Source organism: Puntigrus tetrazona, chromosome 12 (genome assembly GCF_018831695.1).
Source record: "Puntigrus tetrazona isolate hp1 chromosome 12, ASM1883169v1, whole genome shotgun sequence".
NCBI lineage: Eukaryota > Metazoa > Chordata > Actinopteri > Cypriniformes > Cyprinidae > Puntigrus > Puntigrus tetrazona.
In genome coordinates, this window is record NC_056710.1 from 18,997,998 (window position 1) to 19,020,829 (window position 22,832).

The 22,832-nt window shown below is 40.9% G+C and overlaps 1 protein-coding gene across 15 annotated transcripts in view; it reads left to right on the plus strand.

Moving 5' to 3' along the window:
* The window catches only part of ebf3a (EBF transcription factor 3a), a 92,722-nt gene extending 73,108 nt beyond the window's left edge, over nucleotides 1-19,614 (plus strand). For 4 of the 15 annotated variants that reach the window (XM_043254051.1, XM_043254052.1, XM_043254055.1 and 1 more), the window contains exons 11-16: nucleotides 7,695-7,783; nucleotides 12,395-12,460; nucleotides 13,203-13,368; nucleotides 14,143-14,343; nucleotides 14,947-15,144; nucleotides 16,821-19,614. In XM_043254051.1, coding sequence (XP_043109986.1) covers nucleotides 7,695-7,783; nucleotides 12,395-12,460; nucleotides 13,203-13,368; nucleotides 14,143-14,343; nucleotides 14,947-15,144; nucleotides 16,821-16,852 — 752 coding nt within the window. In that variant the 3' untranslated portion in view covers nucleotides 16,853-19,614. The remainder of the gene's footprint in view (nucleotides 1-7,694; nucleotides 7,784-12,394; nucleotides 12,461-13,202; nucleotides 13,369-14,142; nucleotides 14,344-14,946; nucleotides 15,145-16,820) is intronic. The other 11 variants (XM_043254064.1, XM_043254059.1, XM_043254060.1 and 8 more) reach the window with 5 other exon arrangements.
* The last annotated feature ends 3,218 nt before the right edge of the window (nucleotides 19,615-22,832 follow it).

The window sequence follows — 22,832 nt, forward strand, 5'->3', positions numbered from 1 at the left end:
CTTTAAAGTTTAAAGATGGATGGATGCATTAAATATAGTTAGAAAAGACAACAATTATGAAGCGAAAGAAAGGATTCCTAAATTGTAACTGAATTTTGGATCAAAATTCACACTCAATAATCATATATATTTTTTTATTTTATTTAAAATGATATTTTTTTTTAAACTATATACCTTATCTATCTATCTATATTATTTTGATTTATTTAAATAAATTTATGTTTTGTACTCTTAACTGAAATGGCCATGTAGAAAAGTAATGGGCAAAAACAGATGGCTACTCAATATTGCCCTCGTGTCTAATGATACGAGTGTACTGGGTACTGCTCACTAATAACTAGAACCAAGAACTGAGTCCTTCTCAGCAGATGAGAATTTTTCTTCTCAGACAGTTCTTTGAGAAATATTATTACTTCAGAGAGGAGCGCGCCATTATTGTGAGCAATGTCACACCAGTGGGGATTGTGGTGATATTTTAACGCAATATTGTGACAAGCTACAACTCTATAATAAGCAGCGGTCCAAAAAAGATTCAGTCAACCTCTGCATGTGCTGGAAGGGTCGAATGAACCCTCTCTCCTTAAAGAGACTTGCACTGGGGTGATTTGGGTATAATTGGCCCTGCTGGTTGCTATTTTGGCTCGGTCCATTTTTTTTACCTCTGGCAGCTTTAAATAGGTTTGTCCTCACTAAGTCAGAGAAATTAGTCACGCTCCAGTGGCCAGGACTCGTTCTGATGGATGGGGCGCTCTCTCGTTCCCAAACATCTTCCCGTTTGCAGCCCTCTGACCCGGGCCTAACCCGTGCGCCACATTCATCGCCAAATTTATTTATAGATTAATGAGAGAAGCCGCAAAGTATTGACCGGCAAAGGAAAACACAACTCATCTCGAATGAGGATGAAATGCAGCAATAATTTAGCGCCCATCGACCCCCTCCTCCTCTCCATCCATTTATCGATCTTCATTTTACAATATTAATTTGCGTCTGCTATCGGCGAAGGCGGAACCCAATTCGATTTGATATCGGCGAGCCGTTAAAGCGCTGCGTTTGAGTCAGATCCGCCGGAGGTGAGTCACATGGATGGAGAATGCTGACAAAAGGAGGAGGAAAAGAGAAATGGAAGGGGTGGGGGTCTTTTTTAACCTTCCTTGTTACAGAAATAGACTTGAAATGTAATTTCTGTCAGGGAAATAAAATATGAACGGCCTAGATCGCGAGAGTGGGCTTCTCTTGTCCTGTCGACACTTTATCGGTGGCTCGAGCGGCCCCCTCTCTCTCTTTCTCATCATCATGCCTGTATCGGTTCAAAGTTCATGAAATTTCTATGAGCATTGATCTGCCTCCATTGATTTTTTTTCTCCCACACTCTCTTTTTTTTTCACGCCGCAGATCTTTGAAATTTTAATTTCCGGAGTATCTGAATTTCTTGGAGATGAAATAGCTTCCTCGGAGACAGCTGGCAATAAAATGAAGAAGTTAGCGCCACGTCGAAGAGCTCCGGCTCGCTCTGTTCTCCGAAAACCGTATTTCCCCCCCCTCCTCTTCCTCACTTTGCTTTTTTTTTACCCCTCAAATCAGGCTTGAAATTCAAAGCACTGTAATAGTACAAAACTAGTCAGCCATCAGCTAATTTTTTCCTTTTAAGCTGTCCATCCTTCGCTATTTTCCACTATAATTCTTGAAATCGCTTTCATTTCAACCTTTTTGTTATGCCAGTATTAGCATGGCACCTGTGCCACCCAGTAAAGAAGAAACCACATGGCCACATTTTATTTAGTCATTTAGTATTAGTACTTATATATATATATATAGACACACACACACACACACATAGATATAAATAAGAGAAAAGAGAAAAGTTTCTCATGTGAAACACATCTAGGGGTCTTGAAGGCTGTTGCTAGTACATCTCTCTCTTATTAAGAGCAAAAAATGCCTTAGTCCTTCTCTTAGATTATATTTCAGGTCTGTTCAAAGACATTCTAATTATGAAGGTGGTCTGTTTTCACTAAAGAAAACTAACTGAATTATAACTACATCTCTTGGTCGGGCAGTTGCAGGAAGATGATCATAATTGCAATGGAAATTGACCTCATTTAGAGCGAAATCCAGCAGCTGTGCTGGAACAAATGAATGTTTTCCTGTTTTTATTATGCCGCATTAAACTCAAAACTCTCTTTGGCCTTTGATGCCTTCCTCTTTCATTTTTTTTCTGTTTCTTGCATGTCTCTGTCGCTCAGCTGTGGAACAATGGGCAAACCGTGTTAAAAGACATTTCCTTTCTATGTTTTTGTTTTCACAGCGCGTGTTGACAACAGTCAGGCTCTCTCTGTTCCCTTAAGAAACTTTTTGACAATCCAGAGATGGGCAGCACTATTCTAGACCCCTCTCTGTTTTAAAAAATCTCTTGTGTTTCCCCTTTCTGATTTGTGTTTGTAGAAGAAAAAAAAAAAGTGGAAAAGTGGTTCTTGATGGTGGAGGTGGGGCGGAGATAAGCTCGCAGCAGTTAAGGATAATTAGACAAAGTAATAGAGAGCAACAGCCAGAAAGCCATTCATTATCAGAGCCAAAGATACACACTTATCATCATCACGGGATGTAATGGACGTCTGGAATGCAAGCACAGATTTTTTTTTTAACCAAATGAAAGGAATTTAAACAGAAATGAATGCAGGGATCTGTTACAATGGGTGGAAATTCAAATAACTTTTTTTGTCTTTCAAGACCGATAGATAGATAGATAGATAGATAGATAGATAGATAGATAGATAGATAGATAGATACACAGACAGATAGATAGACAGATAGACAGATAGATAGATACTTTCATTTTATGGACCGTACTCATAACACTTCATTACCCAGAATGCAACACTAAAGCCTTCTGAATGTTTTAGGTTTACTTATCTAAAAACTTTTTGTCTGTTCTCTGCCATGTTTCTCAAGTACTTTAGTGTAAAATATCTATTAAACATAATTCATTTAATTTATTGGCTACTTTGAGCATATTTTTAAGTATATTCCACTATATTTGAATCCCGAATTTGCAGTTTTTTTACGTGGAATATTTAGTAAGTTTTCGCCATCTCGTAACTTTGCGAATCGCCCCGGCTGCATTTTATTGTGATTGATTGCGATTGTGTCACTTCCCAGCGACGTTAGTACGGGATGCTTCTCTTATTGCTAAATAAAAACGTGTCACAGTTTAGTATCTGCCGCACTCTAGCGTGTCAGCTTTGAAGAATGACAATATATACAGTCTGCGAGAACAAGGTCAAAACACTCAATCTTGAAATATATGGAGACACGCATACGCACACACACACACACACACATGAGCAGGCGACATGCAGACACACACAGACTCTCTCTGGACGTAAAATCAGAGGCTGTTTTACGTTAAGTCCCTGGCAGATTGTGCTTAACATTCTCTTTTACAAATGAGGGGTGAAAAAAACAACTAAACATGATGACCAGCCCAAGGAGCTTTAGATTTGTCATCCATCAAACGCAAACCCTTCTGTTCATTCACGTTCTGCGAAGGCGAGGCGGCCCGAAAAGCATGCTAGCTCATTAGCAAGCGCATTTCCCTTTTATACGAGCGGCTCCATAATTCATAACGGTCCCGTACGAGACGTGAGCTTGATTTGATTTAACGTGCTCAGTTATGCTTGAGTGCTAAATGGCGTTCGGCCCCCCTCTTTCCATTCCGGATGGATAGAACAAACAAACAGAAAATGGATGACAAATGAAGACGTAAGCAAAACACTCCGCCACTGACATACGCCAGGCTTCCAGATACTCGCGTGCGGTGAAAAGCAGCGGTGACTACGGCCATATCCAGCACTTACACTCTCTCTCTCTCTCATTATCCGTGAGGTCAGTAAGCAGAATTGGGAAGAAACGGAGAGATCAATACAAATTATCCCTGAGCAAACCGGCGCTGACAGCCTGAATTGCAGCATATGTTTACCCAAAATCGGGCAATTTATCTTAATATCAGCAAAGTAATGCGGAACAGGTGAAAGGTCACCTACTCTCCCCACCTCATAATTACCCAGCTCTAAAACAGGAAAGTGCTATTGATTGGCCGAGCCCGGGGCTGGGGGGCCGGCTCAAAGGCCAGTGGGAGGGGCTTAGCCTCAGGCCTGGGCTGGAAGATGTAGAGATAAAGAGGTCGTGTATGTGTAGGTTGTGAACGAGAAAGAGTTTTATAGTACGACGTGAGAGTGAAGGAGAAGCGAGATGCTTGCAGGAGTCTGTCTGGATTTAAACTGTTATTGCTCAATCTGTTCTCCATATTTCCCAGCTGGCCCGGTAGCACTAATACCCCCCCCCACACACACACCAAAACCACATCTGTTTCTCCTTCCATTCACTTCTGTCATTTTTATCAATTTTATGTGTGCGGAATCGCAACAGTACCCCCCTTATAATTTTTTTTAGCATGGTAACCATAGTTTCCGCAAAAATATCTCGGTTACTAGAGTTATTAGCGACGTTTGCTATGATACTTAAGTGCACCATACAGATACCTAGATTTATATATTATGTTTATTACTTCACACAAAATGACCAGGCTTTTGATCAGATTGTTAAAATGGGTGGAAAAAAACATTGAGCCATATATAGAGATCAGAACATTTTCATTACTTATTTTAGTAGGTAACCATCTAAAAAAACATGCCAAATTTAGATGTTGTTGCTACAGGGAATAAAAAAGTCCTTTTAATTAATTATTCAATTAATTTATAATTTCGTTTATCATTAAACTAACATTAAACATTTCTATTTTAGCCATGATAATTTGGTAGAGACTATGGCTATACTAGAGGCATTTTTTTCTGACTTATTTATTTATTATTCTAACAGTTATTTTTACGGTATTTTGCTAAAAATGTGATTACTTTTTAATTTAAAATTGATCCATTCATGTATTTATTTCTTTATTTTTATTACTAATTTAATGGCTAATATTGTTTGAGTTATGTTATGGTATATTAATATGTATTATTCTATGTTATTTGACCATTTTTATCATATAATTATTTCAGAATCTTTTTATAACTAATGTGCTTGCATCGAGTTTAGTGTATCTTTGCTAGATCTTTTTATCTGTCTGTTTATGTATTGCCATTCAAATAGTTTTATTATGGATATGTTGTAGTATTTAGCTAGAAACCATGATTGCTACATAATTGTTTTACGACAAATACCGTGGCTAAAATCAATGCCGTTGCAGTTATGCTGCGGTGTTTGGTACGAGAAATTGCGGTTACCATAGTAAATCAGTGTGTTTTCCACCCGGCTGTAGTTAATAATTCCTGGTGTGTTTGAGGTGGAGGATCTCAGAGGTGAGGGACTGTCTTGCGCTAATGAAGGTCTCACTGACCTCTTTTACTGCATTAGCATCAGATCAATAACTGAAGAGCGTTTAGCGCCCACTGTTCCGATACATTTATCAAACCGCACACATTCCTTCATCAGCAAAGCCTCAATGTCAGAGCACAGAACAACGTGTTGCTGCTCGGGGCTGCGCTGTGTGAAAGTGCCATCACAACGGCCGTAAATCTGCCCGCTTTTGGGCCATATTTAATGTGACCGGGTGCTTTTATTACGTGTCCCAGGGCAAACGCACATCCTGAAGGGCTAGTGTCAAAGTGCGTGATCCATTTGTGTAGTTCCAGGCGGCTGAAATGATGAATGCCCTCATATGGGCAAATTCGAGCATAATGAAGTGCTGTAATACAAACATTTACATCTCTGAGAGGTGGAGGGTGTCCGTCTAGGAACGACAGACGAGAGGAGAAGGGAAGGGGGAGGTGAAGGTGTGCTTGAGAGAGCTACATCCTTGTGAAAGCCATGTCATGTAAAATCAATACGCCCGATCAATGCTTTATTAACAAGCCGACATCTTACTTCGGATTCCTGCACGCTACTTTGTCTTCAGCCATGCAAGATGGCATGTCAAATAGCATCACCGCTGTCACGCGATGACACGCATACGTGTGCGCCAAAACACAAGCGCCGTCTTGATATTGATCAGATCAGATTGATTGGATTGCCGCCCCCTACTACACTTAGATGTAATTGTAGCACTTCATCATAAAGTCACCCAATTATTTCCAGGAAGTTCCTGTCTAATATGCTCATCTTCTCCTCTCAAGCTGTCATCTCTCATTCTCGGCTTTGGTTCTTTCTCGCGTTTCTCCCCGTTTCCATCAGAGTTCAGCAGCGAACTACGCGCTGACTAAGGGGAACAGACAGATTTGATCTCTTTAAAGGAAAAGCGCATTGATTCATACGGCTTCATCACTGACAACGACATCTACATTCACGTCTGATAATATTTTTATGCTGATGTTCTGCTTGCTTTTGTGATCTTTTCTTCCTTCTGTATCATCTTCTATGTTCGTTTTATTTTACAGCCATCATACATACATCATACTCAACCAATGGTATGCGCTTGGGGGCGGGGCTAGCTGTATGTCTGGCCAATTAGCGTTCAGGAAACCTGTTTGAAATCTGTCAGTATTATTTGTGCATTTCTGTTCGTTGATGTTAGTGACAGAAATTATGTTCATTTTATGTTATGAATGAGGATACATTTGGTCATATATCTTATTATTTTATATTTTTATTATTTAACAAAAACGAACAAACACGCACTGATACAATAAGATCTATAATATGCATTTTTGAAAAAATCAAATCAAATAAATCCAGCTGTATGCATGGTTTTTGCATGGGCAAATGCTGCTCACTGCTCGTTTAAAAATATTTTTATGCAACAACAAAAAAAAGGTGACACGTTTGATATTTGTTGAAAATAATTTCCCATGCTTAAAGTCTAGTGTGACCGTAATAGACCTCCATGCGCTCTTCTAAAGCTTGTTAAACACAATGCATGCGGTAGCAGGAAGTTGAGATTATGATTCATGCACTTGTATACGGAGCAGCTCTGTCTGATTTATAACCGGAGCACTTCATACTCAAAATTCCAATTTGAGAGGGAGGGAACATATGTGTGTGCGGCATGTGTGAGTGTGAAAGAAAAGATTAATTACTATTTGTGGCCAGCAATTTCATGAGGCCAGCCCCGGCACAGCTGTGAAATGATAGCGCCCTACATCAGTTTGTAGTCAACCATTCACAGATTATTAAAGCTCCATAAGATGAAGTGTTCCTCCTGCCTGCTTTGCTTTAGCACACGATGGCGGAGAGAGTGCGAGAAAGAGGGATAAATCTGAAGGAGTGCAATAGCCAGACATATGTCATCATCGCCCGTTGCCCATAAATCCAGCGGGTGCTTCAGGAAGCAGGACTGATGCAGACTTCACAGGGTTGACAGTCGCAATTGAGCGTGTGTGTGTGTGTGAGAGAGAGAGTTTGTATGAGCATGTCTGTTTCATTCATAATGTATCCGGTAACTCCTTCAAATTTATCTGATCAATTATAGGCCTCGTTCTTCCAAATAGGAGAGGTGATAGATGTGGCTCTGAAGGAGTATTGCGCAGCACGTTATTACCTTTTATTCAAATGCTCAGACCTATCTAGAATAAAATGCATGATGGGTGCATACGTTCTCAAGAGCGGACGTAATAACATTTATGATGAAAACACAAATATGTTCATTTGTTTTGCCTGCGCTGGATGCTAACGGATGGCGTTTTCTTGTTTTTGCGGTTTAGCTTTGAACGAACCAACTATTGACTACGGCTTCCAGAGACTGCAGAAGGTCATTCCCAGACATCCAGGTGATCCGGAGAGGTTGCCCAAGGTTAGTGATTCTGTGTGTGTGTGTGTGTGAAAGAGCTATTTATCATAGAAATGTCAAAACGGGAAACAATTCACTGGCTAGATGAGCAAGCGCATGCAATCGCTTTTGGCAAGTCATCACTATGCAATCCGGCGTGTTTGGATTCGGCCGGAATCACGCAAACTTTCGGCACGTCGAAATGGTTCAATTAAGTATTTTTCCACCCCAGTAGGCAGTGGCGATTGTAATCTAAGCGGAGGCCTTTTTCAGATGTGTGATTATTTTGGTCTTGTTTTCCTTTCATTTTCCAAAGCTAGATCCAGTTTAATCTTTTGTTTACAGAGCTTTCTGTTAAAAGTCCTTGTCTTAGCAGGTTAATAAATGAGTTTTGCACACGTTAATATGGGCAAGCCCTCTCTCTGGGCTTTTTAGCTTCATTTATTTATTTTTTTCCCTCCACTTAAATTCCACAAACCATGCAGTTTGTCTGCAGTTCCCATGTGGTCGACACGTATCACAGTTCTGTTGTTTTGATGTGTGACATGAAAGACAAAGCATGCCTGTCGGACCTTTTCTATTTCCTATTCTTTGATTCGTCCCTCCTTTTTTTTTGCTCATTTAGCTTTGATAGGATCTATGACTTGTGCCCGGCTAATAGAAAACGTGCTAATTTCCCATCTGAGAGCGGCACGGCGCCGAGGGCTTTTCTTAATAATATGTTAAGAGATTATTTTGTACCCTGTTCGTGGGTGCTCGGCGAGGGCTGACCACCACGGAGGCCTAATAACAGATATCATACAAATATCTATTAAAGCACAGCATGGGAACGGCCGCTATCATTAACTTCCACTGAACAGCTTTGGAATGGCGTTGTTTCAGCTCTAGCATCCCGTGGACATGCACCAAACTAAGAACCCATAAGACTTTGCCCTGCGCCACATGATGTGTTTCAATTACACTTGGCTCTCTGTCTCTGCGGAGGCCAATATCTGGACAGGAAATATCATTCCAGCAAATGGTTTAAACTATCCATTATATATATATATATATATAAAAAAATCAAGCCATTCTGCTTGAGCATTTTTCTAAAATTATTCTTACTTGTATACTTTATATAAAAATATAAAAAATACAATTGCATGCAATCTAAACATTTTTTTTCCCTCTGATGATCATGCAATTTATTTATATAATTTATATCAAAAGAATACCAAAAAAGTGACTGATATGGCATTTTTTCTTATGTGTATCTGGTTTACACGTCAATTGTTTCAAATACTTTTACAATTATTATTTGTATACTGTATTTAAAAAAGAAAAACACAACAGCATCAATAACAAAAAAGAAATGGAAATGGCTTTTTTCTTTACTCAAGTGCATGCAATTTCACTCATCTCAAATTCAGGTAAACCTTCAGCGCAGGGCCATCACACCAGAGCAGTTCCAATAAACAACATAAATATTTGATTTTGGCTTCTAATGGACCCAAATGTGAGTTCAGCAGCATGTAAATGAAAGTGCCAAGTGATTCATCATAGTTACCGCAGCCGTCTGCACCTCTATCGCGTTCGAGGGTCACAGCCAGCTCCACGCAAAGCAGCAATTGACCCTTACACATATTCTCAATAAGAGGCAGAGCGTCTGGGAGGAGCGGCTGCATTAGATGTTACGGGCGGGAGACAGACCGCCGTAATAAGAGGGTTCGGGGGGAGGGATGTACACAGTGTGTTAGCAATAAGGTAAAGCCGTCACACTCATGCTCGCCCGCTCGACTCCGCTGTAGAGTTGATAATACGCCCCTGATATCGATTCCTGGATTGTTTTTTTTTTCCTTTTCCTTTTCTTTCCCTCTTTTCAGGGATCTACAATGCACAAGGTCTGATGGGGGACTGTAGCCGGACAGAAAGCCAATACGGTGTGCACGTATTGCTTTGGATGTGCAACTGATTAATATTAACATTAATAAAAACACAAATATTATTTTACTTTTTCACAGTACCAATACTTTAGAAATCCCTAACATATTCATAGTACGAGTAGCACTTGAAATGCAGTTTACCTCCCTAATTTTAGATCAAATCAAAATTTGCGGCTCAATCCAAGGGGAGGGGCGTCCAATGAACGCGTTTATATACGAAGACGACGAGAGAGAGTAAAAAGCAATATGTGAAGTCACTCATGTGATGAGGCAGGAGATTGCTAAAGGGACCTTCCAATCCTCTTTCTTTTAAGTCCTTGTTTGAAATCAGTGTCATCCATTTGTCTCGATATAAGGCTGAGACAAACACTGGAATGAAAATCTGATCAGGCTTCATACATTCGCCTACGTGCCATCAAATAATCTTTATTGCAAATCATATAGTGGTAACCTGTCGGCCGTATTCTCACATTCATCAGTTCCATTAGCCTCTTTGCGTCCTGTTTCAGCTCGCAAACACCAATCTATTCCGCTTCCCTTTCAATCTAATATCCAAGAAAAATTATTAGAAATGCATTCATGTTGAGCAATTACCCATGCATTAAAATTCATCTTCTCTCTCTCGGCTTTCGCGAGGTAGCTACACGTATCGGCCCCGCACTTCTCAATGTATTCATCACCTCAGGCAAGAACTAACAGAATAATTGCTTTACACTTTTATAATGACATTAGCACCTCCAGCCCCTCACCTCACTTGGCTTCTTTAACAGTGGTGATATATACTACTCATGATAGTCAAGAGTGATAATAACAAGTTTTCCATTTAAACGATTCTCGTCCACCGGCGGAACAATGAGCTCTTGTAATAATAAGCCCTCGCATTTGTCACGAAACAAGCCCTGGGATCGTTTCAGGCTTAAATAGTTCCCGTTCTAACCTGGAATCTTGCGTCGACGCGAAAAAAGAAGGGGAGTCAATTACACTTAACGCCGCCGCTCTGAAATTTACATGGAAATGCTTTTCGAACACCGCTCACCGCTAATCATATTCTCAGCGTGAGGCCGCGAGGATGAGAGGGGCATGCTGGAACAAAACAAACTCATTCACAGCCTCCTCCGCCGATTGGCCGACGTGTTCGACACGCATAGGCTCCCACTTCAGCGCGCTGCTAAATCCGGTTCATTAGGAAACGTACCTCATGGCAAATGACAGATTAGCGTTGAGGGTATGCGTCGTTTTCTTAAAACTATCCTTACATCTCCTCCTCCTCTCGGCCGACATATGGACGAGAAGTTCAAGTAGGTGTCGGCCGGGGCGAGGTTTCAGCGACGTTAATTGCGTTAATCGGCGGGTGAAATTGGGAGGCATGTAAGACGTCTTGTGATATGATGACTGAGATGATGAGTAATTATTAGCGGCTCAGAAAAACACTTAATCTTGCTTAGAGAGAGCCGAGAGCCGTACTACGACAGCTGGGCCTTTCATTGACACTACCTGCTGAATGACAAGTGTAATTCTTTATTTGTATGCAAACTAGGAGCATGCAACATGAAACGCAGCCCCCAATTTCAGAGGTAAATGCCCATTTGAAGAAGCAGTCATACGGTTAGGCTCAGGTTTGGAGTGCGTCTCTATAAAGAGCACAGGCCTGTGATTAATCTTGATAAATATGGATCCAACATGGCGCTTGTGCATGGGAATGAAATAGCCATCGAGCCATGATGAAGGCGCTCCACGCTTCGCACCCGCAAGGACAACGGCGTGAATGTGGTTACACTCAAACGCGACCCGCAAATCAATAAAAAGCAAGTCAGCAAGTACTAAAATGCGACAAACAATATAATGTAAATTCCCCCAAAAAGTAGCTATTGGAAGAGGAAAGCAAGCAGGAACCTGTGCAAAATGCTTTGGAGACCCAGCCGCACGCCCCTCCTTGGCAGCTTAGGTGTGATTTTTGAACGGAAAATAAGCGGCAGGTTAATCCTTGTTGTGTTATAAGTCGGGGGAAAGCTTGCAGACGGGGATAAGCGAGAGTTCCCGGCGTCCGTGTCCCAGGGCACAGCCTCTCAGCCCGCTCTGGAGAGGAAGTCGTTTATGAAGTCCTTTACAACAGCCAGAGAAAGAGGGTTAATTGAAAAATTTCCTAATGTCATTATGAAAGAACTAGATTAACCCGAGCTAATTCACTTTATTGTCCTGAAGAAAGAGGAATGGGCATTGAACTCTTCTGCAAATTTGGGGCATGAATTAGGGGTGAGATGTTGTCTTTGAGGACTCTGCCAGTTTAATTAAGATATGGAAAATGACTCATTGTTCTTCTGAGCTAAAGTGTGTGGAATTAGCAGGCGAACGCAGCGTCTGTGTTTGACTCGGTGCGGCGTGCAAGTGTTTGTTTGTTTAATACCCACAAGGCCACGTCGTTGAAACGCAAGTCCTTATGTTGACTCATTTAGCTTAAGTTACACACCACTTCACTAGTCTAACTAAGTCAAATGAAATGTGACTAAGAAATAAAAGAATGCATTTGATAATATATAATTAAAAACGTTTTATTTCCGCTCGTCAGCTTGTGTATTTTTTCCCAACCAGAGATAAAGAGCTTTTAATTTACCCAGACCCACATGCACGCTTTTTGTTCATGTGCAATGTACTGGCTGATGGTGTTTATATGTCTTTATGACTGATTATGTTGCATTCTGGGTGTATATTGCAGGAGGTGTTGCTAAAGAGAGCCGCTGACCTTGTGGAAGCGCTGTACGGGATGCCACACAACAACCAGGTACAAACTCATGCTAATGATGCACCTTTTCTCTTCCTTTGCTTGGTGGATGTAATTAAATCAGCATTCGTCTCCTTTTGCTACATTCCTGTATGTTTCAAAGCTAGCTGGGGGCCTTTGTACTGTAGCAGGGTGAAAGCTTGTTTTTTTTTTCTTTTCCTCTTTTGCTTTTTCGCAATTTAATTCCAGGCTACGGCTCTTGGTGCAAAGTGACGAGTTAATCACTCAAAACACATGCGTACAGCTATATACAGGCTTATTTAAATGGGAGGATAACCTTGAACTTGGCCCTAAAAGGTGCACTTCTGGAATATATTCTACTGAGCGGTCCAGCTATGCTTGAGAGGTCTAATACATATTCAGAAGAAATGATCCATTACATTATTTTCCCCCAGCAGAGTAGCACAGAGGTGAAGACACTGGAATCCAACAAATGCAAACGTCCTGTCATTTATGTTTACCTACAGACAGAAAATCCATATTTATATTTGTATATGTATCTGCGTGTGTAGTAAAATGTAATTTTTATATATATATATATATATATAGTATGTATACAAAAAGTAGTTATATATATATATATATATATATATTTTTTTTAATCTCTGTATTTTTTGTTTTTTTTTAACGTTTGCACATGACTGTTTGAGAAATGACGCCTACCTACTGAGTTTAGATCTCTGGCCTCAGGTTCTTATAAGAACAAACTGATAACACTCCTTTCTTTATTTCTGTGTGGTAGGAGATCATCCTGAAGAGGGCCGCAGATATTGCAGAGGCTCTGTACAGCGTCCCACGTAACCACAACCAGATCCCATCCCTAGCCAACACAGCTTCTCATGGCGGAATGATGGGAGTCAACTCTTTCGGTGGTCAGCTCGCTGTCAATGTCTCAGAGACCTCACAAGGTACATTGCATAAAGATTAGCATGAAGATTACAATGAACCCCATGGTTAAAAGCTTAAACCAGACTAAGTTGGTTTGCTGGCCAAAAAGAAAGCTTGTAAGTCTGAGAGATAACCAGCAAAGCCCCTCCAACCAGCATAGTCAGGCAAGAGAACCCACTAAACACTTTAGCGGTTGATCTGCGAATATCAAAATGAGTTATACACGTTTCTAGAAAAATGCTTGCAACGATTAGCGAACATTAGCGAGCTGCTAGCAGCATGAATCATGGCACAGGCCGGCTGCAGCTTTATCTTTCCTGGCTGTGTATAGCATAGATCCCAGGAGGTGCCTGACCCTGTCCCCATCTCTCCGCTGCCAGCCTGCCAGAACACGCAGCGCTATCTCACACACTGCATTTAGCCAGTGTACTGATAATAGGTTTACACCTGTTCCATTGTTGCCTCCACTCAGGTCAGGACAGGGAAAAATCACACTGGAATACACGCTAGGACGCTGAATATCCTCCTTACATACATGGAGGTGAATTTAACGCACAGCTGTGTTAACACATTGGGTCTTACTCATAAAAATCCAAGTAGAATGCATTACTGTGCAATTACTATGAATTGGCTGGAAGTGTAGGAACTGTTTTCAGAGGCTTGTTTAATTTATGTAAATGCTTATGTGCTAATACTTAGTCTAAACATTCGAAACGGGTGATGGCACTTGCCTCAAGAATTATATATATTTTGAACACAGTGGCAAATTTTGACAGATGTCTTTCCGTCCACAGTGGGCTACAGTCGCAATACTAGCAGCGTGTCACCTCGCGGTTACGTGCCCAGCAGCACCCCACAGCAGTCCAACTACAACACCGTCAGCAACAGCATGAATGGCTACGGCAACGCAGGAATGCCCAACCTAGGTGTGCCCAGCTCACCGGGTTTCTTGAATGGCTCCTCAGCAAACTCTCCCTACGGCAGTAAGTATCAAGGTAATGACGAGCCCCCCGCTCTCTCTGTCCCCCACCTGTGCTTCCCTTTCCTTTTGACACTCCTCTGTTGTTGTTCTGTTGGTTGTTTGTTGGTTTGTTTTGTTATCTTTTGGGAATGTGTGCTACTGGATAAAAGGAGGGGTGACTCTGGAGGCTGAACAACCGAGACATTTAGCGAATCCGACCATTTAAAGCAGCCGATTGAAAAGCAAAAGCAATTGCAATTATAAAGCAGGCCACCAAAACAGCACCCAAAATCTCTCTTAGAAAACAAAAACAAACAAAAAAAAAAAAAACAAATGTTTTCGGCAAAATTACCTAGTCAGAGTCGATAAGAACGCCTATTATCCAGAAAGTGGCCAAGGCAGGACATCTCATATCCCATTCCAACTCCATTTACCTGATGATTTGCTCGTTTTGTTTTGGTCCCCCCAAAAAAGTCCCGCAACCCAAATTTCCCCCCATATCCTCATGACCATTTCTCCCTGATTTGTTTTCATTCCATGAATATGATTTGAAAAAGAGGCGAGGCCCGGCTCTCTGACTCTTCGTCTGTAAGAAGTGAACTCTCTCTGAGTGGTGACTATGTCTGCTTTGTTGCAGTAGTTCCGTCGAGCCCTACCATGGCAGCCTCTTCGGTCAGCCTCTCTTCAAACTGTAGCAGTACACACGGCATTTTCTCATTCTCACCTGCCAATGTCATCTCTGCAGTGAAACAAAAAAGCGCCTTTGCTCCAGTTGTCAGGCCCCAAGCATCTCCACCTCCTTCTTGCACCAGTGCAAATGGCAATGGACTTCAAGGTGAGAGCCGACTCCCTGCTTTTAGAACGCCCCGCAGTTGCCTCACCTGTTGGGTCGCATTATTGCACTCTGGTACCCAGACGCCACCCATCCGCTATCCCGGCCGCCGCATAACGAACACGGCCGCCCGCCCGCATCAATTATGCATTTGCGCGTGGATGGGCGGATGGATGGACGGATGAGTGGTCGGATAAGTGCAAGAACGCATTATGCATGCGGGCATGTAGAATGCATGTGCATGTGTGGGTGTGTTTATTGATTTATTTATCTTTCATTAATGATTGAGCAAAGTTAAGTGTCTCGTGAGGTTTCGTACTCGAGTGGCTGGGAGCACTGTAATTCAGTAACGTCTCGCGCGAGAGAAATCAACGCTGCCACTCCATGATTCACCGGCTCTTTTGCATTTGTACCAAGCTTGACACACGTCTCCATATTCTTTTTTACATTGGCCGCCTCGTCCTCCAGTTAAAAATTCATGTTTCCTACAAGGGTTTTGCAAACGACGGATCCGAAAGGGCAGAAATGTTAACGCCTCGCCGTGCTCGCTCATCCGACGTCGGATAACATCGCCGGAGAGGAACTTAACAGCAGAAGAAGTGATTATAACCCAGGTTGAATGTGATTATAAAAAGAAAGAGCGAGAGGGAAGGAGCTCACCGTATTCTCGGCAGGGCGGCATCGTTCGGCAAATTAAAGACTTACTCTGGCTGTTTAGTGCACTCGTATTTGCTCTCCGTCAAGGCCCAGTTGTTTGCTTTGAAAACATGTTTTAGCCATAGCGTGTGCAAGCGAGATTAATAATGTTAGACCTAATGAACTGAGAAATTAAAGTTCATGCCGCTACATGCATCTACTTATTAATATGTGGTTTGCAGAAATTAATGAGGAATGCCACAACATCAGATGCCTTGGCAAACTTAAAAGCACTCCAAGCATGACTGTACAAATAAGTTGAAAGCGGCAAAAGAGCGTTTGCCCTCCCCTGGCACTTCACTAGACACCTAATTGCGGAAATGAGCGAGTGCATCAATCTCCACGTTCGGGCGGGCCGAGAGGTGGGCGTACGATGACCCAGTCCGGGCCTTCTTTAGATGTCACGATAAGTAGAGACTGGGTAGGGGGGAAGGAGAAATACAGGCTGACAGAAGAATGCAAATGGTTTTCCAGCATCCACTCGGCTCCGGTAATGGCAGGAGGGAGCGAGGCGAAGATTTCAATTTGGGCAAAGCCGAGGGGTGTCTGGTTGCTGACTGAGGAGGGGAGACCGCGGGTCTACGTGACGTTAGCAGAAGTGACCGTGTTGTTTCTCGGCTGTCAGCAGGGACCCTCTCCTGGGAGTCTGGCCCACTGTTTGCCATTAACAAAACGCTAAGAGAAATATCACACATGTGGGAGCCAGGATGCTTTCTCCTCAAAATGTCAGAAAGCTCCTCTTTCAAGAAGTGAAGTCCTTCCAGCACGTCTTGTCGGTGAAGCACATTTCACTCAATCACTCCCAACCCTCCCCCGCGTCGGCCCCCGACAGCAACAGCCTCCATTTTACAAACATCCCCAGCGCCTTTCGAGTCGAGTATTTTGTGAAATGCTAGTGACATACTTACTGCTGTGTTCTTTTTTGTCTTCCGCGCGGCGTCTTGGGACCTCCCGTGCTAAAATTGTTTCTCTTTCTCTTGCAGCTATGTCCGGACTGGTGGTCCCACCCATGTAAATTGCACTCCCTTCCCTTGTAAAGCAGCCGTCTCCTCACCGGGATGAAGCGTAGTACGTTATGCGGAGGATCCTCCTCGAAGTCGTCATTCGTCATGAAGTTAATCAGCAGCTAATTCTGTTATTCAGAGGAAAAAGACACTTTGTTTCAAAGAGTTTATTCGAAATTGACATGCAAGCGACTCCGTCATGAACAATTTCATTTTATTGACTGAATCTCTTATTTTCACGATCTCGAAGGAAAAAAAAAAAAAAGGAACAAAACGTACCTATTTTGTATAAACATTTCTGGTTTAATCTTGGCTATGTCTAGTTCTTGCTATGTGTGGGAAGAAACATTGTTGATATGCCATTTGATGAAAACACTGATAAAACAAAAAAATGTGTAAGAATGTTTCTCTTTCACCGATGTGCTGCCGCTGCACATCCTCATAATGTGAATTCATTTTCCTTTTTTATTATTATTTTTTTGTTTATCGTTTTGCTTTTTTTTTTTTTTTTTTTTTTTTGATTGTGGTAATAAAAAGGGGGCCAATATATACAGAGCCAATAAACTGGAAATAATATAAGATATATGATTTATAAATCAAAAAGAAAGGCAAGGAAGAGCGAACGGTGCGAGGAACCGGCAGAGGGGGTCTTATCGCTCAGTTCGTTCGGCGGAAATGATCTTTGTAACTTATTGTAGGTAGAAGTTGTAACTTTGATATCGCAAAAATTCTTCTCTTGCCTTCAACAAGCACACTAACAGAGACGAAGCGCTACTGTCTGTTGGTTAAAAAAGACAAAAAAAGAAAAAAAAGAAAATATTTCCACTGCTAAAGCTTCCTGTAAAGCGAGTGTGATCTGCAATGTTTTTCAACTTTTTGCTAGCACTGTATACTATTGCATTCTTAGGCTACTGTGAAGTCTGTTTCTTGTACCAGAAAGTTGTCCTTATACCTCTAGCTCCTTACTCCCTAATGTGTTTTGTATGTGGTTATACAATTGTAGACTTTTGTGATTTTGCCAAAGTTGTAGCTAAATATTTATACACTTGTCTTGAATTTTCCAGATTCACTTAAATATTTAGTACAGAGTTTTATTCCTACAGTTAGGAGTAAAATTGTCTTATACATTGCAACACTTTCACACAAACACTTGCGGTCACTAAGGGAATTTTTTGTAACATATCGATTATAAATATTGTATTTATCTTTGAAATTTTGTATATTGCTTTCCATCGTTTTCTTTGATCTCACGTGTATTGTTTTCCACGGTCGAAATTACGATGAAGGTTTAGCCAAGAATCATCGCCTACATTCGATGTTTTGTACCGATAGATTGTATCGTCTGCGCATTTCATTTGTAATTCAGACTTTTTTTATGCCATCAGACCTTCCGTCCATTTTTGTTTGTTCGTTTGTTTATTTGCTATTTCGAGGAGCAGTCAAATCCATTGTTTATTTTTATATTAATTTTTAAGTTATCTAAAAAAGTACTTTTTTTGAAAGAAAACTGTTTGTTGTATAGTCAAATAAATTGTTTGTGTCACCTGGCTGTAATAATATTAGTAGATAAAGTGCATGTCAAGCCGCCCCAGGGGGGGAAAAATCCAATTGTGGTTGTAAATTTTGTTTTTGTAGAATGTAAAAAGTCATTTTTACCTGCCACCATGACTTTGCCACATAACTGAACCATGTTTACAGGGATCAAGAAGGAAAAAAAAAAAACAAAAAAAGGAAAGAAAAAATATCTGCAATGGAAATATACATCAGTTACTAATGTTTATTAAAATATGTCAGAAAAAAAGCTCTGTCAAAGGCTTTCCAGTGAATCTCCTGAGAGGAACCTTTCTGCTGTTTTAATGACAAACGTACACCACAGTGAATCTCATTATTCCATTCAGATCAATGGTGTAAAAAGCACAAACATTTTTTACTAAAATAAAAAATAATTATTGTGACCCCTCATCTTTTTGGACTATTTTGTCAGTTTGTCTTTTTTAACATTAATTTTACCCTATTCCCTCAAGTAAAACAGCATTCAAAGGGAATGAGAACAAATGAAAAGTTAGTTTTTGTATCATATATGGACAACAAAGATGAAGATGTTCTATATTGTAAATGTCATTTTGTAAGTAACTCATGACACCGTAGCGTAGTCGAATCATATCACCTTCTTACACTTTTCTCTCTCGATGATATTGATTTTCCGAGTCGTGCCAAAATCCGCAAATGAGACGCAGTGATTTTTTTTTTTCTTCCCTATCCGACGCTTTCATTTTGAGCTCTTTTTCTTTGCACTTCGGGCTTTGTAAATGTTGTAATGTTCAGCAGTGTGCTACTCTTTCTGTTTCGATCCAAAAGCGGATGTTTCCTCTTGGCAATCGGCACACAAGTTTCCTTTAGCTGCAGGAAGCAAAGGCAGCTGTAGAAGGAAAGAAATGATGAATGTACGATGTATTTGCTTTGTGATGGCTCAACAAAGCTCGGGCCAAGTGGAGGAGCCGGTAAGGTCACCCTGAAAGTAAGAAAAAACTCAAGGTTACATGAAGTGCATTTGTGGATTTCATCATTTCTGCAATCTGGTTTTGTCTTTTAGTCTAATTAAGTACCCATACTCGGAAGATTTCACTAAACACGAGTTCTGTAAGAACAAATGCCTTTTTTTCTGGCTCATGTATGGTTTTATTTGAGTTGTTTTATGGCCACATTTCTACATTTTATTGTACAAAGTTGTTCATTTTACATAATATTTAATTAAAGTATTTCTTGTCTGTGACTAATTTCTCCCTGCAATCTTATTTTTGTCTTTTCTCGCTCTAAAAACAGCCATGCATTAAAAAATTTCAAAGTGGGCACATGGGATAAAATATCTAATTACAAAAAATGCACAAAAATCTACAAATGTAAATTTTTCGAGCAATTTAATCTGCAAAGTTTAAACTTCTTGCATTTAAGCGGATGATGCATACGCAGTAAAATAAATGAAATAAAAATGTATATAGTAGTATAAAGTATGTATTTTTTCTTAGATGCTGAATTTTAAAAATTCATTCAAAAATTTTAATTGCCTTCATAATCTTTCTTTAAAATGTTGCAACTTTTAGGCTGACTTCACAAATTCCTCTCTTCGAGCCATTCGACCACATTTTTTGACGGATAACAGAAAAAGTTCACGAAACTGCTTGGTAAAACAACATTAAAAATACGAAAAACTCAAACTTTTGTAACTAACAGCAGACTTTAGTGCAGCCTCTCGTAAATGCAATACTTTAACTGGTGGAAAATTGCCAGAAACGTTTTGATTTCTTGATTTAGCTGATAATAAATGTCAAGGCAAGGACAGAGACAAAAAAACGGCTACAATTAACAAAAAAAAAAAGTCAACCTGGAGCGCTGTCACATCTGATCGGTATAAATCGACGCAGTTACGAAGCAGAGCCTGCTAAGATGGCGGCCCCGTCTCTCTCTCCGGCCTTGGCCTTGATGTGGCATTGGCTGAGACTCTTACGGCCGGGTGTTTTTGGGTGAGCCGATGACACGAGGCTTTCATCTTCCACTTCTGTGAATTCCTAGAAGAAATGACAGTCTCCAGGGGAGGGAGGCCCTCCTGGTCAACGCATTGATCCCTGAAGAACAACTGCCATTTCGCGCCGGACACTCCGTGCGCACTGTTTTGGCCTCGCTCGATAGGAAGCCGGGAGATATTTCTCTGCGATTCATCCAGATGGCAGACTTGTGACAACTGCAAAATGGAAAAAGTCTCGGTTCCATCAACATTTAACAAGACATCATTAGTGGAGTAGGTGCACCTCTTCATCAACACATGATGTGAATTACAACCTGCAGAACCACATGGGGTTTGTCAGTCATGCATGCATCATTAGACGTAGCGCTCGCGGAGGGTGAACGCAGAGGACAGTGCCGGTGCTAACCTTGTTGAAGGTCATTAGTGAGCTGACTGTAGAATTGAGCTTCACTGTCTCTGTCTCATCAGGAAGCTGCTCCATAACTGATTCAACTGGATGCCTCGTTGAGCCCAGTGTTTGAAATGTAAGTTGAGCAATTACAGGCTAAAGGAGCTCAGTCAGATCTGATACCTACAGCGGCTAGCGCTGGGATTCGTTGCTTCTTTTAAACACACCGGATTTAACAGTCAAATGGGTCTTTTCAAGCCGTTTTGGAAGCTTTTGCGAAAACTGTCACCAGATTGATAAAATAGCTGATATTGGTTCAATTCTCGATTTAAAAAAAGGCAACACGCTCATGTCGATTGATTTATATAATCTGACACATATTCAACAAGTAAAAAACAACAACTTTATCCGTCAGGATGTGTAAAAAGTTGAATAAGTTTCTCTGGTGCTCATCAAGTTATGATATTAAAAAACACAAACGGTTTCATTTTAAATAATGTCTTTTTGATTACATGCATTAAGGAAGTAAATGGGTTAAGTTTTGATTTCTTGTGCCAACTTCGCCTCTTTTATCATTTTAATTGCTTAGGAACATTAAACAGCCTACAACTTGGCTAATACTCATAAATGCAATCATTTATTGAATGCTGGCATCTTTTATCATGTTTTTCTTGCCACCTTGTTATGTGCCTTAAGAAATTAATACTTTAATTCAGCAAAGACAGATTTAAGTGATCAAAGGTATCAGTTAAGACGTTTGGAACACTATAAATGCAATAATATTAAGCAGCGCAACCATTTGATCGTTAATAATAATATTAAATGCAGCAAATCAGCATGATTTCCGAAAGATCGCGTGATGCTGAAGTACTGGAGCAACGATGCTGAAAATTCAGCTTTGCATCACGGAAATACATTATACTTTGCAAGGCTCTGGGAGAGGAATTAAAAACCCTTGCAGCGAATGCTTTTGTATTTGTAAAATATAGACAAATTCATATTTCAAATAAACACTTTTCTCTCAGTTCTACTGACTGAAGTAACCGAAAGCAACAAGTCTGCTCTTGTCTTATATCGTACTTATATCTTGACTTTATTTAACGTATTTTAGACTGTTAAAGGGAACCAAGGCTACTGCAATGATAGAGCCTAGAAGTACCGATTGGATATGTCTGAAAGGAAAAGTCACACACACCCAGGATGTTTCAAAGGTAAGTAAAAGATAAATGTTCATGAAGAACTTTCGTTTTTTGGGTGAACTAATCCTTTAATGTGTCGCTTAATTTAGCGCACTGAAAACCACCACAGGGTACCTGGAGACTTTCTAACTAACCGCGAACAATCAGACGATTCATTCAACAGCCAAGGTTATCACTTGTCTAAAAGAGGTGGCGAAACCCTTCATAGTTCATAGTCATGGTCGTCAATCCATACTCATCTGCACAGTCCTAGAAGAATAACCTCCCTGCTTTAAAACAACCACGTATCTTATCTGTCTTTCTGAGTGCCTCCGGATAGCAGGTCAGAAAATGTCAATTTCTCATCAAGACAACGGCGCTCGCCGCATGTTTTCTTACTCACAATGTGGACAATTAAGGGGAGGCAGAGTCTCTGCATAACTGATTTGCAGGTTATTATGCGGCCGACCGCTGGCATAGATCAGGGCTTCAGTCAGATAACAGGCCCGGCTGATAGCCGCAGTGTCAATATGCCAAAGAACAGCATTTGAATGTGATCTGTTGTGCCTATTTGCCTGGACCGGGTGATCTGTAGCCAGATAACTCGAGCGTCTACCTGCTGAGGACACTGCATGGGGCCTATCGGTGTCTCCTACAATTAGCACAATGAACAAACTGGACAATAGTCTTTATACGGGCTCAGAGAATGAAATCGCCTGTTCTGCCCTTAAATAGCTTCTTTTATCCGCCGAAGAAATTGCTTCAGAGAAAATCTAAATTCTATCAGAGGTAATAAAACATCCCCCAATCAGATTAGGGATCGATTTTTGGTCGCCTGCCATTCGGGCAAACGTCCGCTGTTGGAGACGGCTGCTGCGACGCTGTACGCGAGCATCTGTTTC